This window comes from Xiphias gladius, chromosome 18, assembly GCF_016859285.1.
Source record: "Xiphias gladius isolate SHS-SW01 ecotype Sanya breed wild chromosome 18, ASM1685928v1, whole genome shotgun sequence".
In the NCBI taxonomy this organism is placed as follows: Eukaryota; Metazoa; Chordata; class Actinopteri; order Istiophoriformes; family Xiphiidae; genus Xiphias; species Xiphias gladius.
In genome coordinates, this window is record NC_053417.1 from 15361459 (window position 1) to 15384616 (window position 23158).

Genomic DNA, 23158 nt, shown 5'->3' on the forward strand with positions numbered 1-23158 from the left:
GGTGCACTCATTAGAAAAAATAACCTTACACTAGCGCATATTATGCCTAAATGTAAATATAAATCTACTCTTATCTGTCTCTGACATCTCCCCTTACGGCTTTTCTTGGGTGCTGCCAGTATAGTGTGGCTTTGTGCATGTTTGCCAGAGAGATGTAATTACCGAGCAAGCTATGCTGACAACACCTGAGGAATGCAGAGCATGCACCAGCAGCCTATGTTCTCCTTACCCCCCCCCATCACTCACACCACCCCCCACTTCTCCCCCATCTGCAACCCTCCCCCATACAACCCACTAGCAAGAGCCCCAGTCCAACACAAAGTTTACCATGACATTTTCACCAGGGTCTTAGATTTGTAGATACGCAGGTGTTAGTTTATGCAATCAAATTTGGTTGTTCTGTCAGGAAAAAGATAAAAACTGATAAAACTGCTCGATAAATACAATTCTATTGTAGTACACAATTACAATGACATCAGATTTTTTTTTTTCTATCTGTTAGTGGAGGAAACCCAATCCAAAAACCCACAGCTCCCAAAAAGCCCAACTATTCCCGTTACTGGTGAATTCATAGTATGTGTTGGCTGGCTTGGGGCCTCTGCTGACTGAGTCACGCCCCAAACTGTCCTTGAGCTCTGTGGAACTCACAGCCCATCTGGCTGAACACTTGCACACACATATCAAAACATTGCATAGATCGAAAAAAGGGGGGAGTGAACAACTCTGGGTGACCTAATTGTGGTGTGTCAACTGTCCAGTTGAAAAAGCGTCAATATCTAGCTGGAGAGAATGATGGCAACACAGAATAATGTTATTTTTATGCAAATGCAACCAATGCATCAAGTTTTGAGATTGTGTGCATGTGTGTGGAAGAGAGAGAGATAGAGATTATGAATTCAGCTGAGCCTCTCCCATCTGTCTGACTAGACTGTCATGATGAAATCAGGATGAAATCCCTTGTGCACGTAGATCAACACAAGTATATAGGCATGGCCTCTGTCCTTCTGTGATGCAGAATTTTCCAGACGTATTTTTATTATGTAAATGCTGTGAATAGAAAAAAAAAACACTGTTTGGCTGAGTGAACAATTGCATATGTTTTCTACACACTTGAGGGCTAATCAGTCAGGGTACGCAAGACCAGGCAAAAGGGTCAGGGGATTTAGTTGCCAAGTAACTTCTGTTTTATTCATACGATGAGAGCCATCTAAAAGCATGACAGTTGATGAAAAGACAGAGAGATGTGAGGTAATATAGGCAGTTATCTTATTAATCAAGAGTTCTTTTTAAATTTGGGTCAGATCCAGAAGCAAGGAAAAATGGAAATTCGTATTATAGCTCCATTTATATCATACTCAAATAAAACACTGTAACCAATATCGGGTATGACAATACAATATCCTCAAGCAGTATAACTCACATTACTTTGATCGCAGCTATGTCTGATGTATAGTATTATCTTATTGCCAAAGTATTGCAGTGTGATAAATTTAATTTCACTGTTGTCTCTTATGGTCACAGAGGTTAGCGCAGCAAAGAGAGAATGCCTTGGACAGATATCAGCCCAACTTTAATGCTCTGTGGTCATATACGTAAAGTGTGTAGAACATTTAAAGCTCTTTGCCTATTTTGTCCATGTTTTTAATTTTTCAGTGGCATTTTCTTTAATGTATTCTTTAATTAAAGGCAGAGCTTCCCTTTCACTCCTTAGATAAAGGTTATCCAGCCTTAAACAACGGCTAACCATAGATAAATGTCATTTGTTTAGTGGTGGTCTAAATACTGTTTCAAAGCTTTGCCACCCTTAGGGCATACATCTGCTTTTGTTTTTTTGACAAAATGGTCAAAATATAAAGGCGAATAAACAGTGTAAACTGAAACCAGATAATCGGATTTTTTTAAAACATTTTTTGCTTTATTTTGTTTGTAAAGGTTATTTTTAGTAGTTGTGCCAGGTCATAGTGAGTCATGTCTACTTCCTACTCAGGAAATAGTACTAGTGGGCTGTTCCTTTTCACTTCTGGTGCATTATTGTATCTTGACCTGAAGCTCATTTAGCTTGATCCTAAAACCAGCTGCTAAAAAGACTTGACTGAAAGGGTGGACTGTGGGATCCAAGGGGCAACATCCTTGCTTTTTGCACAAAGTCTTAGAAAGCACCCTTTTCTCCTCTGGCTCCGGCACAAACATCGGAAGCAGCTTTTATAAGCCAAATGTATTCACCCAAATCCTAAATCCTGCAGGGCTACTTGGGCGAACACTGGTACGGTGGAAGTTATAGCAAAAACCCGTTTAGGCATTTACCGCCTGCCTTGTCACTTTCGCGGCTGGAGAACAGGCTCGCGTGGTCCCGGGCTCGAAACCCTGAGATAAAGCCACATATGACACAGACGCATGGGGCCAGTGTGATGTGCGGAGCGCATCAAGGGGGCCGGGAGGAGCGACTCCAATCACCAGCGCTGTTCCTGGCTGAGTTTCCCTGGCTGACGTCAGCTGACTGCCTCGGCTCCCCGCTCCTCCGGACACGGCGCCGTGTAAAAATGCTGCTCTCGGTGCCGCCAAGGACAGGAATCAACCCGTACAACGGCTACGCCGGCAAAAACAGCAAGAAGGTAAATAACAACACCGCAGCCCACTTCTCACCTCTCTGACTGAAATACGAAGTCATTTGTCGCTGCGGTGTTGCTCGAGCTCTGCCTGTCCAGTTACAAGCTGCTCGGCTGTTTAAGCTGCAGTGTCCTTGAAAGTGGATCACAGGTTTAAAGTCTCTCACTCGCCGTTGCAGCCTTCGCTTTCGGCTTTTTGGTGTTGTTGTTGCACTCTTAAAAACTAACATTGTTGCCTGTAGGTCACCGCTACAGTTTTCTTTCGTTTGTTTCCGATACGGTCGCTGTTCTCTTCCTATACTTAGCCCGCAAAGAGAGAACAGCTTATAAATTGGCTGTTAGATGCTCGTAAGGCTCCGAACAAGCGAATAAAAGATGTTTATATTCTATTTTAACATGAATGTACGTATGAATGTAAGTAATGTTTTCATTGAATTAACCACAAGTTAGCAAAGTTTTTTTTTTTTTTTGAATATATATCTCTTTTACGCGTACAGATATGCCCCACCCCTTCAGTCCTGCTAATGATGACTGAGAGGGTTTGCATGCAACTGTGAAAAAGAAGAAAGTTACAGAGCCCATGTAATAAGTCCAATATTAATGTAATACAGATGGGGGACAAATTAAAGGAAACCAAAGTGTGTTAATAATGTGATGTTCCACCAAGAGCCTCCAGAACATTTTCAGTGCTCCTCGTGATAAATTCTTCAAGTGTATTGAGTTCTCCTGGAGGGATGAACAGCCGTTTTCCAAAGGACATTCCCTCATTTGGTGTTTTGCTGATGGTGGTGGGGAACAATGTCTAACACATCACCGCTAAATCTCCCATAGATGTTTAACAACCTGGAAGATCCCTAAAATCCCCCAAAGGCCCACCAGAAACCTCCTGAAGGAGTACTGGGACCTCTTAAAAGACAGCTAAAACCTCCAAAAGACCCATAAAAACTCATAGAGGACGTGTAGAACCTCCTCAGTGACCACTACAATCTCCACCCCCCCGAACCTTCTGAGGGACCTTTAGAACCTTGTCATTGACTACTAAAACTTCCAAAACTACATGTGGAAACTTCACAATGACCATTACAACCTCTAAAAGACTCCTAGAAACTCTTACAGCACCTCTAGAACCTCCTGACTGACCACTACAACCTCTTAAAGGACTGCCATTACCTCCTAAAGGACAGCTAGAACCTTCTTAATGACTACTAAGACCTCCTAAAACCATCTGTAGAGCCTCTTCATTTACCATTTAAACCTTCTCAACAACCCCTAGGACGGCCTAAAGGACCTCTCGAACCTTTAGAAGAACCACTAAAACATCGTAAAGGATACAGAGAACCTCCTTAATAACCACTAGAACCTCATAAAGGCCATATGGCCATATGGGATGTATAGATCAGTTGTAGCGCTAAAAATATATAAGGTCCAATATTGATTAGTTTGTCTTCTCATATGAATAATTCATATGGTGACTTTGGTATCTGTTTTCAACCACTTTTTCTGTAGAGAATATATCAATTCTGGGACTTATAGATATTATAGCATTAGACAGGATTGTTCGCAACTTTGTTCGAAAACTTTCATGTCTAGGATTTGGAGAGTTTTGAATGCTGATTGTTGAAAAATGTGTTTAACCATTAAGAGTTCATCCCAAAATGTGTCTTGAAAGTGTCGCAGCCACATTGGGACTGGAATTGCGTATGAAGTACGTTGATGCCTGACTCTTAGCATTTTGATTGTAATGTCTCAACAAAGCTGAAATCAAACACCTCCCTCCTTCCTTGTGTTATTCCCTTCCCTGCCTCATGGCTGGCAGGAATTCAGACTGCTCAGATTAATGACCTGGAATTTCTGGAATCCTGGATTCAGACAATGTGCTCATTTCAAGAGGGGCAAACTCAAAACCTTTTCCTTGAAAGAAGACATGCACACACTTTTTTTTTTAATTTTACACGTTTTGCTTTGTTAAAATGCCACAAGCACAAAGAGGGAAGACTTATAAATTCAGCGTCAAGTGGTAACCCCTTGGTCTGTGTCTTTTACTACGAGGGCGGAGAAAAGAAAAGGATTAGCCCCCCCCCCCGCGCGCTTTCGAATAACTCCCCCCAGTTTTTCTCCCCTCTGTGTTTCACATACCTTGATCTCTTGTCTGTCAGTGGTTCAGTTGACATGGAGGAGAGAGGCTGAACATTCCTCCTAACTGATGAATCCCTCGTCCGGAAAATTTACTTTCTGCTTTCTTCAGGCTGTTTGATACCTGTTGAAAACAGCCTGTTTTTTAAAACGTCTGTTAAGATTTTTCTTGTGTTTTTGATAAAACTGGACTGAGTCAAGGAGAAGGAGAGCAAGGAGAAGTCTCACCTTTCAGCCACAGGACGCCAAGGATTTTCATCACTTTTCTCATTAGGGTTCTTCCAACCTTGCACCGCTTTTTTCGCCTGCAGCTGCAGAAATATAATATAAAGAGATTGTGTCTGTGACACTATGATCTTTTCCACGGTGCCTTTTAAGGTTTCTTTAGCAAAGCAGGTAGGACTCTACATTTAAGATATTTCTCTGTCATGTATTCATAAACATATACTTGTTGCATAGCATAAATAATAACTATTTTAGCGATAGAGAGGTAATGATTCTTGACAGTTTACTAGTCTATTTTTGAAATGCTACTGTATGGTAATGGAAAGTACCATTATGATAATAATGATAAGCAAAATACATTTTCTTTTGGAACTGATTGAAATATTTAGTCAATTTGACACTTTTTTCCCTAGGATTTTGTAGTCAGCATTATGCCTATCTTGGGATAAAGATAATTAAATGAAAGAAGTAAATGGGATGACCATAAGAAGATTTTTGCAAGCAGCCTCAGCATCAGTTGCACAAAGTGTTTGTGTTGCCAGAGAGATGTGGAATTAAAGTGTCAGACAGTCAGGCTCATATCTTTGCTATTACTAGAGTTAAAGGCATACATCCTGCCTCACTTAGCACTCGTTGTTCTCTCTCGGATGAAAAGGTCCTTGAGTCACCTGCGTTCTCTACAGGCATCACCTCGGCTCCCTCCAGCTGTAATCACCTCATCAGTCTTCAGCTGCTGCCCGGAGCACACTCCATCTCTCTGCACCATGCTGTAGGCCACTTACTGTGGTTATGCTTCTTGCACAACTATAATAATAACACAAAGAGCTGACTTATCTTTCTGCAGCTATGACTGCATACACTGATATTAATGGGGATGTGAGAACTGTATACATTTCCTACTTCTCTGTTCTGAGGTGCTTAAAGCCACTGAGCATCAATTGTTTCTGGGCAGATAAGATTATGTCATTACATATTGTAAAAATAAATGCCTTGGGTTTTTTTTTTTTTAAACCAATGTTAGTATGTCAGTTGCAAATTAGTATATGTTTTATCTGCACACAGGATCATTTCCTGTATTTCTCAGAGTTGATCTTGCCTTGTCGAGAAGCCCAGTTCCGACAGAACAGTGATGCCTCCGGGAATGTAGTTCACTTTAACAACGACAGCTTCAACTGTGATCTTAAACCCAACACATTCCCCTCAGAGCCCCTGTCCACTTCAAGGAGAGAAACACAAACATTTGTGGATTGCAAAGGAATGTAAAGAATGCTCAGAGATGACACTGTGATCTATGTAAGGAGCAGTGTAAACAGATAGGTGGGCGGCTGTGGACTAAAGAGTAACAAGTAGGAAGGAAATGAGTAACATGTTAAGAGGTCAGGTGTCGGGCAAGGACTAACCCAGAGGATATGCAGTCTTGCAGGCTGTACAATTACATTTGTGATTCCCAGTCATGCTCTCATCATACTTTCGGACCTTCTTAGCTGCATTTGTGTTCTTCTGCATGCGTCTTTGCCAGTGTGTGCACCAGCGCATTAGGCATTACCTTACATGGGTGGTAAAACACCTGGAGCCTGCGCTGGGCACTGGGGCAGATGGGGAGAAGGTGTGGAACTGACTCACTGCCATCCTTTTCTCTGAAGGAGCCTAGCAGAGCGGTCTTAATGAGACACTACCTTCTGACTAGAGAGCACATGAGAGGGATTAGGACTTTCCGCTAACAAGCTCACATCCCAATTAGAAAGGCCTCACTAGCCAGGCCCGGGCCCCGACTCGGTCTCCTGTCAGATTCTATCTCCCCAGGCTTCTGCAGGTGCATCCCTCCTGATAGTCTGTGCAGGCGGCCTACAGTGAAGGCAAGGGAAAGCACAGGAAGAGGCTGTGATTGTGGAAAAACAAACACTGTACTATTGATGCTAAAGAAGAGAGGGAGATTAGGAAAGAGGACTTAGATGAATGGGCTCTGTGAGTCACTTTGATTTCTCAGCTTGACTAAAAAGGCTGATTCCAAACAGTTTGGAAAACATATGGCAGCTGGGTAGTGGGATTTTAAAAAAAAGCGTTCAAACGAATCACTGGTGTTGCTCATGTAAGTATTGTCTGAAAAAGTTTTACTAGATTATTACTTACATTACTGTAGAACTACTGTAGGCTCTAAAAGTAAAGTGAGGATGGTTTCAAAGATAATGCCATCAATAGTTTTTTTTAATTTATCAGTTAACTTCATAAAAAGTGCAGTTTAAAATCAGTATTTGGTGTGAACACCCTTTGCCCTTAAAACAGCACCAGATCTCCTCGGTACACTTGTTCACAGTTTTTCAAGGTACTTGGCACGCAGGTTGTTCCAAGCATCTTGGAGAACTTGTCTCAGTTCTTCTGTTGATTTAGGCTCTCAGTGTCTTTTTGTTGAATGTTGAACACAGTTTTAAACAGTGTCAGTAACATTAACTAACGTTAGATTGGGATAATGTGATATGTGCCTCCAACGTTAACATAGAGTGTGAAAAAACAGCAGCTATGTTAGTTAACTAGCTTCCATGGCAGGATGACATCAGCTACACCCAATAACAAACATTAAAGTATCATTTAATGCAGCTATTTCACTTTCCCATCCTTTGCTACCTATTTTAGGTGGAGTTTTTAAACTTCTGTGTTGACTGATGTTCGGCCAATAAAAAGGCGTTTTGTTGGGGCTCTATTAGTTGATTGGTTGTAGTTTGTTGGAGCGCACATGATCTGTTTATTTTTCTTTTTTTCCCTCCCAGGCATAGTGGACAGTTTTTAGCATTTTTCAGTCCAGATTTGTGTCTCACTATTGAGTTTTGTAACACTGCAAACATTTTGATTATAAAATAAATACTCAAAACTTATTTCAAATCTTTTTTTTTCAGACCACAATTTTAAGCTTGGTCTGAACTTTAAACACTTAGTTTTAATTTTGTAAAATGTTATGTTCCCTCATAGATTTGTGTTTCAGGAGTCTGAATTAAGCTTGTACTAGTTGGTTTCGAACAGAGTCACAGCAGAGAGAAATAAAGAGGTCATAATTAGCTTGATTCCAGCAGCCTTTTGACAGCTCCTTCTCTGTTAACGAGCTGGTGGTCCAGTGCTGACCTTGTGGTGTCCAACAAGCCACCCCATTGTTCCTTGGGGCCGGGCCTGCTGACCATAACTAATCAAACGGTTCCTCCTCCTCCAGCACTGAGAGGAAAGCAAGACCAAGGCCAAACTTATCTGACATTTTACTTCCTAACAAACTCAATTTAGAATTTCAGTTTGAAACCATGGTCCATGATATTTAAAGACTTTGAAAACAGGCGTCACATAAAATTACCAATGCATCAGTTAGATGCACAAATCTGCACATACAGTACCATATTTATTGTGTTTTTACAGTATGTATCTAGTCATGCAGATAGTTTAAGTTTTGAGATTTCTGCCAGCATCACAAGACAATAGTGGTGAGCAGTATTTGGTTTGTGCTGCTCAAAGCACAGAAAAATGAAATTCAAAAAGCAAATATAAAAGTTTCTTTCCAGAAACAATGTCCTAGTTGCTGTTGATGATCCACAGATCTCCCTGTGAACAGTTTTGATTGGAACTGTTTCGAATACTCCCAATGAAAGCTGGTCACAAAAACCCTTTCAGCTTCAACCCTTAGCATAAAAGCCTCTCACTCACCATGCAGCAGAATGGAACACAGCCACATTAACCATACCAGCCAGATTTAATATTCCACTCTTTCATTTTGCATTTGTAAGAGGGCTTAGTGCCCATATACTGTATGTTATAATTTTTTACAATTTAAATTTATTTCAAAAGTTGCATTTCTCTGAGGTTCAATACTATTCAAAATAAGTAATATTCCTTTTGATTGGCATTCTTACACATATAATAATTAAGGTAAAGTTTTGACATTTACAGTCAAAGCAACAGGTATGTGTGTTTTGTAGGCAACCTGTAATAGATCTCTATAATAATCAGTGTCCATTGTGCACCTGATGAACAGACAAATGATTCTGTGCGCCAGCCTTCGCTAATGCATGTTAAACATGTTTATAGGCAACAGTGTTTTACTAGATAGGGTAAGGTCAGTATGCCAGTCAACGTTCAATCTTACACCGTTAACTAATGCATCATCAGTGTTTAAAAAACATTGCCAGTCTTCATTTATTTTTGCACAAATGAATGGTAAACATGCATAAATAGTGAAACACTAAATATTTAAATTTTCTATATAACCTGCTTGTTATAGATGTTGGTTTGGCGTGATTTTAAAAAAATAAATCACCGTACATTCAGAGGCTGTAAAACATTGTTTAAAAAGCACAACCCTGTGACGATTATTATGACCTCTTAATATGAGTATGCACACATTTTTGCTTATTCAGCATAGATGCTATAGTCATACATAGTTTTATTCTTTATATTTCCGTTATATGTATAAATGACAATATTAATGTTTGCATTATGTACAGTATGCGGTACATTTGAAAATTTTGGGTTATATAATTTTTCTTCTTCTTCTTTTTATCTTCCGTCTCATCTCACCTGACCAGTCAAGTCAGATGAAGCAGTAAAATTGCTATTGATATCCTGGGTCTGACTCTGCGGCCTCATTTGGATATGTTTGACACCATGTCGTTGGGCTAACCAGCCACCGTTGCTCATGTTTTGGCTTATTGTGTCCTTAATTGATTTTCTCCTCATAAGCGTGTAGTTTGAGCAAGTTTGAGCAGTTAGTGGTCCATTAACCAGCTGCTTCATTTGCTTTTAACTACTACATGAGCGTATACATCCATTTAATTGCACTGTGTACGACTGTACCATTCGAAATTAACTACGCCATTTCTTTGTTCGGCAGCAGACGTATGTGTCCCCCTCCAACCATCAGATGGCTCCACCAAGCCCTAACAACAACAACAGCAACAGCAACACCACCACTACCATCAGCAATGGCAGTGGTGGCAGCAGCAGCAGTGGGGGAGAGCAGCTGAGCAAAACCAACCTGTACATCCGTGGCCTCCACCCGGGAACCACAGACCAGGATCTGGTCAAACTCTGTCAGCCGTAAGTCACCCAAAAACGAATTGCTTCAGCGTCTACTAAGACACTCAATAAATCTCTCTCTGGCTGCCCACTCCGAGCGTGAACCATGGTAGAGGAGCAGAGTAGATTAAGATAGAACAGAGTGATGGATGGATGGATAGATAGATGCCTGGCTGAAAGATTGAGTGGATTGCATTACTACATGGGCAAATACAGTAGATGGATGGCTTCCTTACACTGTAAGGAACACTGCACACGAATGTTAAAGCACACTTTAGCAGGTGTTTCTGGCACGGAGAAGAGGGCCACATTTTCATCTACGTGGTTTAAGGCCCATCATTTAGTGGCCTTATGGAAAAACCAACAATCATCTGGGCTGCAAACTAAGACATTTCAGTTTGGCACAGCTAAGCACAGACTTTCCAACAGCTAGGTACAGAATGTTTAGTCTCCTTCTCTCATGTTAATTCTTTCTGTATGTGTGCTCTTGCTCCTCTGGCTTTTAATCTACTGCATATGAATTATGGCCCATCTGTGCTTTAGATATTATCCTACAGTATGATGACAATGAGACTATGCTACCCAAATTCAAATTCATATTATGCACTATAAACACCACACTATACTGCTCAACAGTCTGAGTGTGAGTCTTTAAGAACTCCGTTTCAGGGAAGTGTGTAGTCAGACATCAAACAACAGCATCATCCAATCCATCTGATATGTTTGTTTGGTCTTTAGTGGGAGACATCAAAACAAGTAGGGCTGAGATGAATGATCTGGGTTTACTTAATTGAATTCTGGAGCCTGGTGATGAGAAGCAGAAGAGCAGAGGAGAAGAGTGAGAGAAAAGGAGGGAAAGGGGGCTAGAGAGATTGAATAAGGGAGAGAGGGAGGGAGAGGCCTGCTATTTTACAGCTGTCTGGAAGATATGGCTCACATGAGGCTGCCCAACCCTACAGGAAACGGCGAGCCCAGGGGAAAGGGAAAGACAAACAAGGGCAATGGCATGAAGAGGGGGAGGTAGGGTGGGGAGGTGGATGGAGAGAATCAGAGGGGGAGGAGTGAATGGAGTTCAGGGTTTGTGTGTCAGGTGGTGTTCTGTGGGGGTAGTTCTCATATTTCTGCTTTTACTGAGCAGATAAAATCACTGCATGAAATTTGCCTTTTAGCGGAGCACATTAAGGCCAATGTAATTCTCTGTTAAAGTAGACTGAGATAGTTAATAAGGAAAATGCTTGTAGATCAGGATGTAAAACAGCTGGAAGAGAACTAATGGAGGAAATTTTACATACTTAACTCAAGTTTGAACAGTAAGTGTGTGCATTCAATCAGGACACAGAACTCCCAAAGCTCCCCTCCCCCACACTGAGAGTTCTTGTATGAACACTGTGAGATGTACTATGCAGGGAGTGAAGGATGAGAGGAGAGGATGGGGGTTGGTTCTCCATCTACAGCCCCTGCAGTTGTGTCTGTGGGTGCCTCGCGGCCACTCTGGTTCTTGCTCCGGTCCTTCTCTGGTGGTTGACCATGGATGGATGTTGGGCTGGTCTCTGTATGCTGTGCTCTCTCACACATGGCTGAGTCTGTAGCCCCTCGTTTCATTCTGCATCATGTAGTCCAAGACCTCTGAGCACAATTCAGTAAACGGGTATCTCAACTGTGTAAGCAGGGAAGAGCAGCAAGCAGAGCTCCCGGCCTAAATACTAGTCATAATGTGAAGTGGGAGACTGGTTGGGTCTCTGTGTGCCCACAGTGATGATGCATATGAAAATATAGGAAGACAATGTTGGCATATCCAACATATCCTGTGTGTGATGCCCTGAATATCGAGTAAAAACGATATTTAAAGAGATAATTTTTAACACATCTCAAAGTCATTTTATACAGCGTATAAACTCAAATAACACCTAAGAATTAGGATGAACAAGAAATCAGATATTGTTAAGAGGCATTTAGTAAAAATAGGTTTTAAGTTGTTTCTAAAAGTCTTTGGTGGATTGACATAATGGGTGAGTTCCACAATGTGAACTTTACTAGATGATAAAAAGTGCTTTAGTATCAAACCAGTGACTGTTCGGTCTCCTTGCATTGCTGTGTCTTAAGGTTGGATAGACGCAATTGAAGTAAAATGTGAACACACTGTGTATTCACTACTTATATATTGAATACAATATTTATATTTATAATCCCAACATGTAGTAGTGTAGTTTACTGTCGTAGTATCAATTTTATTTAATAAATTTATATAATCATCTTCACGGGTTAATTTAAGACATCTCGGCTAGAGATTACAGATTCACAGATTTCTCGAAAGGTAAAGTTATCCTAAAGTAACTTAAAAGAAACAATTTCATTTCCAATTCAGACTAATCCAACAGATTAATTGTCAGATTACAGTTTTAGCAGGTCATGCTTAATCCTTATTAATAAAATGTATTTTGAAAGTGACTCTTCTAGCCCAGATGAAATGAGGCAGTGGTGCAGTGTCACTGGATGAAAGTTGGATTGCATTGTGAGGGGCACTAAGACCCAGTGGAGGGTTTAACACTGCCTAGAGAGAAGCTGGTTAGTAGAATGAGAGTATGGCTGGGAGCCAGCTTTGGACAGGACAGCCAAGGAGAGGCATATCAGATTACACTGCATGCACATGCCTGGAGAGATGGGAACTGATAGACACTATTTCACTGAAGCATTTGCCCAAGTCCGACACTATCCTGTGCATCTGCAGTATCCATAGCTGGCTAGCTGGGTAGATAATGCAGGATTTTCATATCGATAGTTCATTGTGAAGCAATCTGAAACTACAACAGATACATATATATATATATATATTTTATTTATTTTTATTTTTTTAACCACATCACATCATGTTGGATTCCCCTTGGATATGATCCCTATTGACATCTATGTGTTGTGGAGGGTGACATGAATGTAGTCAATACAGACTGTAATGGTGAAAGGTCATATCGTACTGTGGAGGCACATTACTGTGTTACTGTTACCATATGTACCATTATGTATTATGTACGTGTGTTCTATAGTCCTTTATAATCTCATCCACAATGATTTTATAAGGGCACTCACACAAGTGGCTATACAAAATTGCCATCATCAACTGAGTTCTGTCACAACTGTGTCCCACATATGCCTTAGGTATAATCAGGTGACCAACAGCAGGATATTATACCAGTCCCAGTCACAGCCATCAGGCGATGGCTGAGAACAGGATGGGAGGCCTGCGTAGTCTGAATTGAGAAAAAAAAGTCAACTGTATGGGAGTGATGCTAAAAGGAATTCTTGGGAAAAGGTATTAAATTGTACAGCTGACACACAATACAACCTGCCAGGTCACTGTGACCTAGCATCAGTTCCATGGGAAATAGAGCATGCACAACAGGACAACTGTGGGATTAAAAATACACATCAGCCGGGATGAATAAGACATAGAGAAGTTCTTTCTAGCATGCAGAAACCCACAGGACATTACTGTTATTTCCTTTCATATTACCCCCCCACCCCCTCTCTAAAGACTTCCCTATGCACATCATTTATTATTAGATGGTATAATTGTATTCAGCGTCATTGCACTGAATTTGTCAGGTGAATTATAGTTTGGGCTTCATGTAGCACAATCTCTTAGGGTGCGTTGAATTTAGACAGAAACTGCATTGCCTCAGCAATGTTACATGCCAATACTGAATGTAAACAAGTAATTACTGTCAGTACACAGTGCAAGGACGATCTTTGAGTGTAAACCTCACTGTTTTTTTCAGGTATGGGAAAATCGTATCCACCAAGGCCATCCTGGACAAGACTACTAACAAGTGCAAAGGTGAGGTGTAAAGGCACCGGCAGGTTGAACGTAACTCTTGAGCTGAGGTTTAAAGATCTGTTTACACAAAAATATGTCAGCATGTGATCTTAATGTGGAATTTGTGTAGGAGCTTAATTGGGAAAAGTACCTTTTTTATGAAAATCTAAATTGCAGACAGACTGTTTGCAGCTTCAGGGATAGTAATAACAGAATTCCCAGTGTCACTGAAAGAAAAAAGGCTGGGATAGGAATCAGATGCTCGGCAACCTTTGTAATAAATATCTGGGAGACAAGTATCACTTTTTTTTTTTTAATCTAAGAATTTAATAAGTAATAGGGAGATTTATTGGTCAAATTATATTTAAATTAATTAAGTCATTACATTTTGTCAAGCCAAAAGGTATTTTTGAATTAGATGCTTTCTGGATGAATGTTGTAACTTTGTTTAAGTAATTTACGTTGTACTTCATTCATGTTCGACGCCATTATTCTGTTATGATTTCATTGCGTATTATGATTATTTGAAAATGTGAAATCCATATCCATAATATTTTTACTTTACAATCATTTTATTTTAACAACCAGTATGGTAGATTGGAAACAGGTAAAAAATCATTTAAAATGGTTGGAGATGCATCCAGTATTCTACTATGTTCCGTGTTGTTGGATCGTGCCTCTCCGGTTCACTTAAATTGCTGTCTTCAGTAGATAATGTATTCATTAACACCTTATCTCATCAGTTGATGATATTTTCACTGCATATCAACAACAGAGAGGTGAAATAGCACCACATGCATGCCGCTAGATAGTTTGTCATCTCTGCTGTGTGGAAAGTTACAGATTTCAGTTTTAAGGTTACGTCACACACTCTTCTCAGTAAAGCTGTTTGCTTTTAGCTCCCAAATGTTTAGCGTGTGTTAAGCTTCACACTGTACCTACTTAACAGGTGTGTATTGTGTGACATAACATTGAAAGTGTTGTATAACTCTACATCTGTCCTCCATGGGGAAGCGAGGCTCAGACATAAGCTGGCTGTCTCTTCAGGTTCAAACACTACTACTATGAATGCGTCATGTGTTCGAATTACACATCTGCGTCCATAGAGTCCCGTGGTATGCATATCACATAGTCATAACTTGTATGTCTTGCTGTATGTCTCGGTGCCTGCAGGCTATGGCTTTGTTGACTTTGACAGTCCAGCTTCAGCTCAGAAGGCAGTGACAGCGCTGAAGGCGGGTGGAGTGCAGGCTCAGATGGCCAAGGTAAGAATAGTGAGTGGTGAATGTATTTCTTACAACTCATTGTCAGCTTAATTCAGTGTCGGTCAGGGCTAAATCTTCAGCACACGAAAAAACACTTTCAGATATTTTGACGTTGACTCAGCAAAAAGTTGAAGGATGAATTATTAATTACAAATTAAATGATGAATTGCAGCAGAGAGGTTGTTCCTTGGCGGATTATAGCCTATTATGACTTTCTCTTTTCAAGCTTTCTCAAGTGTGTGTTCGTGCATGAGTGTGTGGGCGGTGCACCGCATGCACATATGGGTGTATGTTTAAATCAGCGTTTTTAATGGCTATTAATGCGCTGTGGACTATGTGTGTGCACAAACAAGTGTGAAGGGATGCACACAGGTATGGTGTGTACACGTGTATGCATGCATGTGTGTCGTGACGGTGTTGGGGGAGTGTGTCCCAGGGCCTGGTCTCTCTGAGCTCCCTGTACAAAGGACCTGTCTGTTCTCCCTGGTGGCATCTGACTCAGTGTCTGAGCAGCTCCCCAGTCAGCAGGGCCCTGTGCCCAGCCACCCGCCCTGTCAACACACACACACCCACACACACACACACACACACACGCACACGCGCACACACACACATACAGAGTACACTTGACAATCACGCATGCACTTCACCAGCCTTGCCTCAACTGGATTATGACACATTCACAAGCATGCACGCGCACATGCACACCACCAGCACCCTGGGAAAGCTGATCTCTCGTTAAGCTGGATCACTGACATTCATACGGCTTTTTGCTCACAAAATAACTTGATTTCACTCACCCCTTCACTTCTGGTTTACAACGAGGCTTATACTTGCGTCAGATATCTCTGTGACTCATTCTGACTCACTCGTGGTTGAAATCAACAGCAGGTCTCTGCTCACTCTCATGGGTTCGAGCTTCATCGTTGGCTTGCACTGCTGTGAAGGAGGAAAAGGAGGAGGGAGGTGAAGGAGAAATCACCTTCACAGCGATTACACATGCATTATTCATAGGATGGAAATGAATTCACACTGCATTTACAGGTTTTTAATCACATCTGTACTCTGTGAATGAATATTCATAATGGTTAGAGGGTGATACAGATTGGTTATCTTACATGATACTGTTGGTCAAATTAAATTAGTTTGAGCAGGAGGAAAAGAAAAGAAAGAAAAGCTTCCAAAATAGCTATTGAGATTAGAGATTCTTTCAGGTTGTTTTTTAATAATTTCAATTTCGTTTTGGAAAGGTTGCATAGTTTGTCTGATTTATGCAAGCCGATAGAGTCGGCCTCTGTGCCTGCATTCAAGGTCAGGATTACCACATGAATATAACTGCTTGAATGCAAGCGACATATTATTGCCATGACCTCAGAAACAGGATGATAATGTTTGCCTTGTGGGAAGATGATAGCACAATGCTTTAGATGTTCTCCAGATTATTTCCAAAGGTCTTTGTCCAAAATGTCTCTGCTGTGATTCTACACCGAGCAAGAGCGCATAATGATTTTAGATCATCCATGGATGGAGCCATTTGAAATGTAATTATGCTTTGATATCACATTACCTGGATCCTGTCCTTTCATCCTCTTAAGAGGCTAGTCTCACACAATGTGCCTCTCTTCTACCCTTTTGGTAATAACACATGAGTGATGGAAAACAAGAGAAGAGAAGAGTAAAGAAGAAAAAAGTGAGTTGGATGAATAAAAGTAGAGGGGACAGAGAGAGAGAGAGAGAGAGAGAGAGAGAGTCAAAACAAGAGACAGGTTCAGCTGAAGTCCCGCCAGACTACTATCTCCACCATCTCTGAATATCTGTTTTCTCCTTAGATCTCATTCATGCATCTCTCTTTCTTCGCAAGGCCAAAATGAAATCTGCCTTAAACTTCAAACCCTCTACCCCTTCTCTGAACTGTTTTATTAGCTGCCTGATGTCCTCTATCTGCCACCCATTCAAATATCAGACATCGCACACACTTCCTGTTGAAATGTTATATAAATACCCTAATGCTGATGGCACCAACTTTTTTATGGCCCTGACTTTTTGGAGGGATCCTGTTGTCATGATATAGTTGTGATTCTGTCATGAGGAAATGACGAACTGCTCCACATCCTCATTCTTAAATCCTCTTTTGGCTTCTCTGCACGCAGCAACAGGAGCAGGACCCCACCAACCTATACATCTCCAACCTGCCACTGTCCATGGACGAGCAGGAGCTGGAGAACATGCTGAAGCCATTCAGCCAGGCTATTTCCACACGCATCCTCCGTGATGCCAACGGAACCAGCCGAGGAGTAGGCTTTGCCAGGTACAAACTTTGTTTTTTTAGTCACATGTATTAGGAAATCGGGTGTAAGATGATTAGTGATGGTAGAGCCTCTTGTGCTTTGAAGGAAATATCCAGTAACACAAAGAAATATTCTAAAATTGAGTGTAGCCAGCACTAAAGTTACAGGTCAAATTTAGTATCAATCATGGTGAGTGAGCCCTCTGGTGGCCAATGTGGGTAGAAAATCTCCCACTGGATATATTAACACACAGCATGATGCCTTGTCACCTGCCTGTGTTAAACACAGTGCTTGTTTTTAAAAGACACTTAGCATAATCTTCTCCTATAGGATGGAGTCAACAGAGAAATGCGAGGCCATCATCCAGCATTTCAATGGAAAATATATCAAGACTCCACCTGGAGTTCCAGGTGAGTTTTTTTTTTTTTTTTTTTTTTTTTTAACTTTTTGTTGGATATCTTTGAGCTGAAATCTTGTTTGGATAAAGCATCTTTTAAACAAATAACTAGCCAAAGGAAATAATCTAATCCAAAGATTTTTACATTCATGAAACTGAATATTATGTTTCATGTAACATGATATTTTCTTATTTTGAAATAGTGCCGTCAGAACCCTTGTTGTGCAAATTTGCTGATGGAGGCCAGAAGAAGCGCCAGAGCCAGGGAAAATATCTGCAGAACGGCCGGCCCTGGACGAGAGATGGGGAGAATGTGAGTTTAGGATTTTTCTTCATGCCTGATGACTGCTGTTTAGACTGTTTTTCTTATTATGCAACATAGCTTGAAGCTTGTGATACAGCACATTGATCAGCCTCATAATGACACGCTCCTTCCTCTTTTTCCTCCAGGGAGGAATGACCCTTACCTATGACCCCAGCACAGCCTTACAGAATGGGTCAGTACTTCTACTCTGACAAACCCCTCGTATACCCAGAGGGACTGTGATCACGTTGCGGTGACTAATGACTTTGTGTCTCTTTCCGCAGGTTCTACTCCTCTCCGTACAGCATTGCGCCCAACCGGATGATTGGACCGACCTCCCTCTCGCCATACATGCATTCACCGGTGTCCACTTACCAGGTACTGGGGTATTTTCAGACCTTCAAAGCTGGGGTGTCAGTTAGTTAAGACGCTAGTCAGCGACAGACAAGGCCAGGCCTTTTATCACATACCTATAAATCCTATCACTGTGAACCATTAAGTCCCAAAAAATGCTTTATTTGTAAAAACAGCAGAGCTGAATTTATCTGGCCTGCTTGTCTATTTTCTAAATTAATATACCCCATTCATATTATGTGATGCTGTTTTTTTCTTGTTCCTGCAGGTACACAACCCATCCTGGATACATCACCAGTCGTACATCATGCCACCCACAGTGAGTATCTAGAAGCTGTTGTCTTTCCTTCCTGTTAATTGCTTCTTGACCTGCCGAAATCTGTTAATATTCTGCTGCCTTCACGATCTTTCAGACTGCCATCAATGCTCTGTCAGACTGTCTGTCTAACAGTCTGTTTGTCTCGGAGGCAGGCTCTAACACCACTGTGTGTTTTTTTTGTTTTTTTTCCACAGGGAGCAGTCCTGACACCAGGAATGGACCACACCATGTCCATCCAGCCGACCTCGATGATAGGGCCACTGACACAGCAGCTCAGCCACCTCTCCATGGGCAGCAGTGGCACGGTGAGTAGAGTGCAGAACGTTTAGGATTCAGCTATCATCGATTATTTAACTGCTAAAGCTGCATTAGGCAAATTGAAACATTGGTGGCGCCATATGACAGCTGAGAGCAACTGTCTACCGAACTGGCCAGTCCGTGACTGTGTTATATAAGGCAATACCAAAGGGATGAGAGAAGCAATGATCTCAGTTTTTCCCTAGTGTTCTTTCACAACCTCTTAGGATCTGTCGAATACTTTTGGGGGAGATAACTAGAATTTTATTTGGGCAAATAATGTGAATTCTTCGGTATGAATTGCGTGGGGTGCTCTTCTTGAATTGCAGCTAACTTTTGTAATTTTGGCTGATGAAACTTGTTGTAATTTTAACGTATAATTCTTGTGTCATGCAGCTTTATTTGACAGTGTTATTACCAGTGTAGCTGTCATGTCCAATGAACTTACTATTTCCATTCTCCTCCAGTATATGCCTGCAAACACATCTATGCAGGGGACCTACATCCCCCAGTACACCCAAGTGCCTGCCACCAACATCTCAGTTGAGGTAATGACCTCTGTTTTCTCTCACTAGAACAGTTCTAACACAAAAATGTTATGTGAGACAATCACTTACGAATTTATTTTTTCTGCCTCACTCTCAGGAAAGTACCGTCCAACAACCTGTTGCCATAGAGACACCAACAGAACACACAACCTACTCCTACCAGCATAACAAGTGAAGAGGTGGGTTTTGATCAGTGCTTGTGTTTGTGCATGTGCGCGCTTGTGGGTATCTCTGTACTGCGTATACATCTTAACTAAAAAAAACATTTTTTTTTTTTTTCTCTCGCTGTGATGTGACTACAAAAGGAGACGGCGCAGCAGTATCTCTTGTTTCTAATTGGTCTTGTCATCCTGTGTCAGATCTTCCTCTGGAACCGCAGTGACTCTCAAGGGGCCCAAGTGCTGAAATTCGGCACAGTGACTCTGCACGTAAGGCACCAGACACTCGGGAGGAACGTGGACTGTTACACAGAAATGACAAAAAAAAAAAAAAAAAAAGAAAAGAAAAAAAATTTCTACAAACTCATATTTTAAAACAAACTCTTTCACTCCAAACAAGCAAGGCTGGAGGAAAGCAGGCAATGGGAAATGGAAGAACAGAACAAGGAGCGTCTATTTTGATAACAGTCAAGAAAAAAAGTCACACACAGACACACATTACGCATGTTTAAAAGATTTATTTGAACATTATTCTTATTTTTTTCTAATACTACTCTGGGGAGCTAGAATGAAACCAGGAGAAGAACATTTCAACACCATGATTTATTTTGAGTCATATTTTGCTTTGACCTTTTGTAAGATGTGCTGATTTTACTTCTTTTTCTTTTTTGGTCTGATACTATAAGGCTTTGAACCTGCCTTTTTGTACATAATTCTTTGTTTTGGTGTGTTCCTAGCTTCATGTGGCCTAGTTTGATTGATTTGTGCAAATGTTTGACAACAGAAGGCTCAAAAAAAAAACAAAAAAAAAAACTGAAGTCATTCAAAAAGCTGATGACTCATATTTTAGACAGATATGGTGCTGACTTGGATTAGCTTCTCTTGAAGTGGCGGCGAGTTTTTCGGGTATGAAACCTTACCTGAAGTGGTCTCACTTCTCTTTGGCACTTGACTCTCAAATTATTTATGGTTCCAACAATCTCGACAAAGCTTCAGACAATCAGAAGATTAAAAAGAAGAGAAAGTTTAGAGACGGCGGTCATTAATGACAGATTTCACAAAGAAGACTTTTTTAAGAGAGCTTAATAGATTTAAAGCATTCCAGAGATTATCAAAAAGTTCTAAATATTGATTGACTTTGAGCTGCTCCACTTGACGAAATCCAAAGTTGACAGGGATCACATCTCATGCAGAGCTGCCTGTAAATAAGAGATTTAAATTTATTTAGGCTTTCTTTTGACTTTCTTTTATCAATGTAGTAATGGTTCGGTTATTTTAATAACAACATTGTACCAACTTGTCTGAACAAAGCAATTTATGCGTTGCTGTGTTTTCTGTTTTCCCCTCATGTCCCTTTTATAAAAGGGGAAGCTGAATCTCCACTAAATCCCAAAAAATGTATTTTCTGAAGCAAGACTTAGATGTTGTTATTAGAGTAAGAAGTTCTTATTACATAGACATGGAAAGCGACTGATAAAGCGTGGCTCTGCCCTGTTATATCTTCAGAAAACACTATCTAGGTGGCTGATTATGGCCAGTAGAGAGATGATTTAAGACTGGCCATTGCTGTGTGTTTGCATCTGCTTCTGCATTTCTGTTTTTCACCCTCATGGTTTTTTTTTGTTTTGTTTTTTGTTTTTTTTACATTTCTTATTTAAAGGTTTCTCACATTTTTTTAAAAATTCAGTTTTATTACTTTTAAGATTGATCCTGTTTTTCAAAGAAGTTTTGATTTTATTTTTGATAGAGTGTTGAGTGTTTCAAATAGTGAGAAATAGTTGTTTTCCACTTTTTTTTTAAAAGAGTGATTTGTTTGTATGTTTGCATACTTCTCTTGTTCTGGTTTCAGTGTTGATGTCAAAGAGGCTTTAATGGTTTTTTCGTTTTTTTTTTTTTTTTAAGACATTTCAGTTCTGTCTGTGTCACAAATGTTGGCACTTTATGAAACATGACTCCTGATCATGGATGAATTATGTATGCTAGGTTCAGATACATTGTTACAGAGTTGTACCCCAAGCAGTTGGGAACAATGTAAGAGAAATATATGTTCAAAACCTTGACTTACCTCATCCTGCCAGAGCAATGTAGATTCAGTTTGTGTACAAGGTTCACAGGCAATAACCAACTACAGTAGGTCTCATGGCTGCTCACAGCTGGTACTGTGTCCACATCCTTTAACTCTTCCGTCCAATGCCCGGAAAACATGCCCAAGGTCTGATGATCTATGCAATTAATTTATTATCCTTATAAATGCAATACTACCGATATCCAAGAGACACCTCACATTATGACAATGGATCACCTCACAAGATGACTTCACATTCTGGCTAACGTGGATTTTATCTTTCACTATACATACATTGAGATTTTTTTTTTCTGACTGACACATTCATCTTTGGTTCATTAATTGTCAGTAAAATTGCTGCATTAAAAGGGAAGTATTTCATACCAAAATGTGGTTAATATGACTGTAGGAAATGTAGGAACTATAAAAAAAAAAAAAAAAAACCAATATGGCAAGTGTGCTTTATGTGTATGAAGGTGGGTGTTGCCCGCTTGTCTACCCAATTTTTTTTTTTTTTTGGAATATGGACACTATAGGGTTGTGTTAGCCATAATTCACTGTTCCATCCAATTGCAATTTATATGTTCTGATTACATTTTGTGTTTCCTGTCTAGTCCTGTTTGTTAACTTGCTTTCTTCTTTCTCTAAATTACTGAAACTGCTCTCTTCTCTTAAACCATGAAACAGTTCATTTCCAGGAGAAAATTAATCTTCACAGAAATGCCTTAGATTTCACTGGAAGGGATTAGTGAAGTGCTACTCCGATTTGGTGGGCTTGACCTCTGACTGGAATTTTTTTTCGTGCACTGCTAACGTTGAAAAGATTTTTGTAATGTCAGAACTACTCTGAACATAGATCTATGAAGCAAAGAAATATTTACAACTTTTAATTACTATTTTGTATTCCTTTGTCATTCCATTATCTTTATCCAAAATACTGAAGAGAAACTAAGTGGTGGCTTACTGAGTCTAAAGAACTATTGCTGCTAAGTTTGGATTGCTAAGAATTTAGAAAGCTTTTAGCTGAAGGTCATTCAATATTTCGAGTCACATATGGGACCAGTTTGTAACTTATGTTCAACGTTGTCCATGCAGTCTTTTTTTTGTGCATCAAACAACTTCTCCTCAGTAAATGTTTGTCTGTCTGTGCCATGATGCAGGTCCTTTGTCTCCGTCATAGAAAAAAAAACCCTACAGCTATTAAACTTTTAACTTGGTTTGATTTTGAACTTGTCATTTTTTTTTTAAATAAAACTTTTTCACTGTGGTTTCTGTGGTTTTTATTACACAAGGAACCACTGGCACATTTAAAAAAAAAAAAGAGATAAAGCACTCCAAA

General features: G+C 40.3%; 1 protein-coding gene across 4 annotated transcripts; it reads left to right on the forward strand.

Moving 5' to 3' along the window:
- The first annotated feature begins 2249 nt into the window (after positions 1-2249).
- On the forward strand, positions 2250-23038 carry LOC120804252 (RNA-binding motif, single-stranded-interacting protein 2-like). Of its 4 annotated transcripts, none has more exons than XM_040153585.1 (14): positions 2250-2612; positions 9829-10034; positions 13787-13845; positions 14998-15098; positions 17240-17397; positions 17708-17787; positions 17978-18087; positions 18225-18271; positions 18363-18456; positions 18701-18751; positions 18946-19056; positions 19516-19596; positions 19694-19775; positions 19902-19973. In XM_040153585.1, the coding sequence occupies exons 1-13, from the start codon at positions 2382-2384 to the stop codon at positions 19769-19771; spliced, it is 1407 nt and encodes a 468-aa protein (XP_040009519.1). In that variant the 5' UTR covers positions 2250-2381; the 3' UTR covers positions 19772-19775; positions 19902-19973. The 4 variants fall into 4 exon arrangements, with proteins under 4 accessions (XP_040009519.1, XP_040009518.1, XP_040009521.1 ...); XM_040153584.1 differs by having other exon boundaries at positions 2252-2612; positions 19956-23038; XM_040153587.1 differs by having other exon boundaries at positions 2254-2612; positions 14998-15089; positions 19956-23038.
- The last annotated feature ends 120 nt before the right edge of the window (positions 23039-23158 follow it).

Coding starts and splice junctions, on each gene's coding strand:
- LOC120804252 (XM_040153585.1), top strand. CDS start 2,382: ATGACACAGACGCATGGGGCCAGTGTGATGTGCGGAGCGCATCAAGGG. Junction 13,846..14,997: donor GACTACTAACAAGTGCAAAG/GTGAGGTGTAAA, acceptor CGGTGCCTGCAG/GCTATGGCTTTGTTGACTTT. Junction 18,752..18,945: donor CGTACATCATGCCACCCACA/GTGAGTATCTAG, acceptor TTTTTTCCACAG/GGAGCAGTCCTGACACCAGG.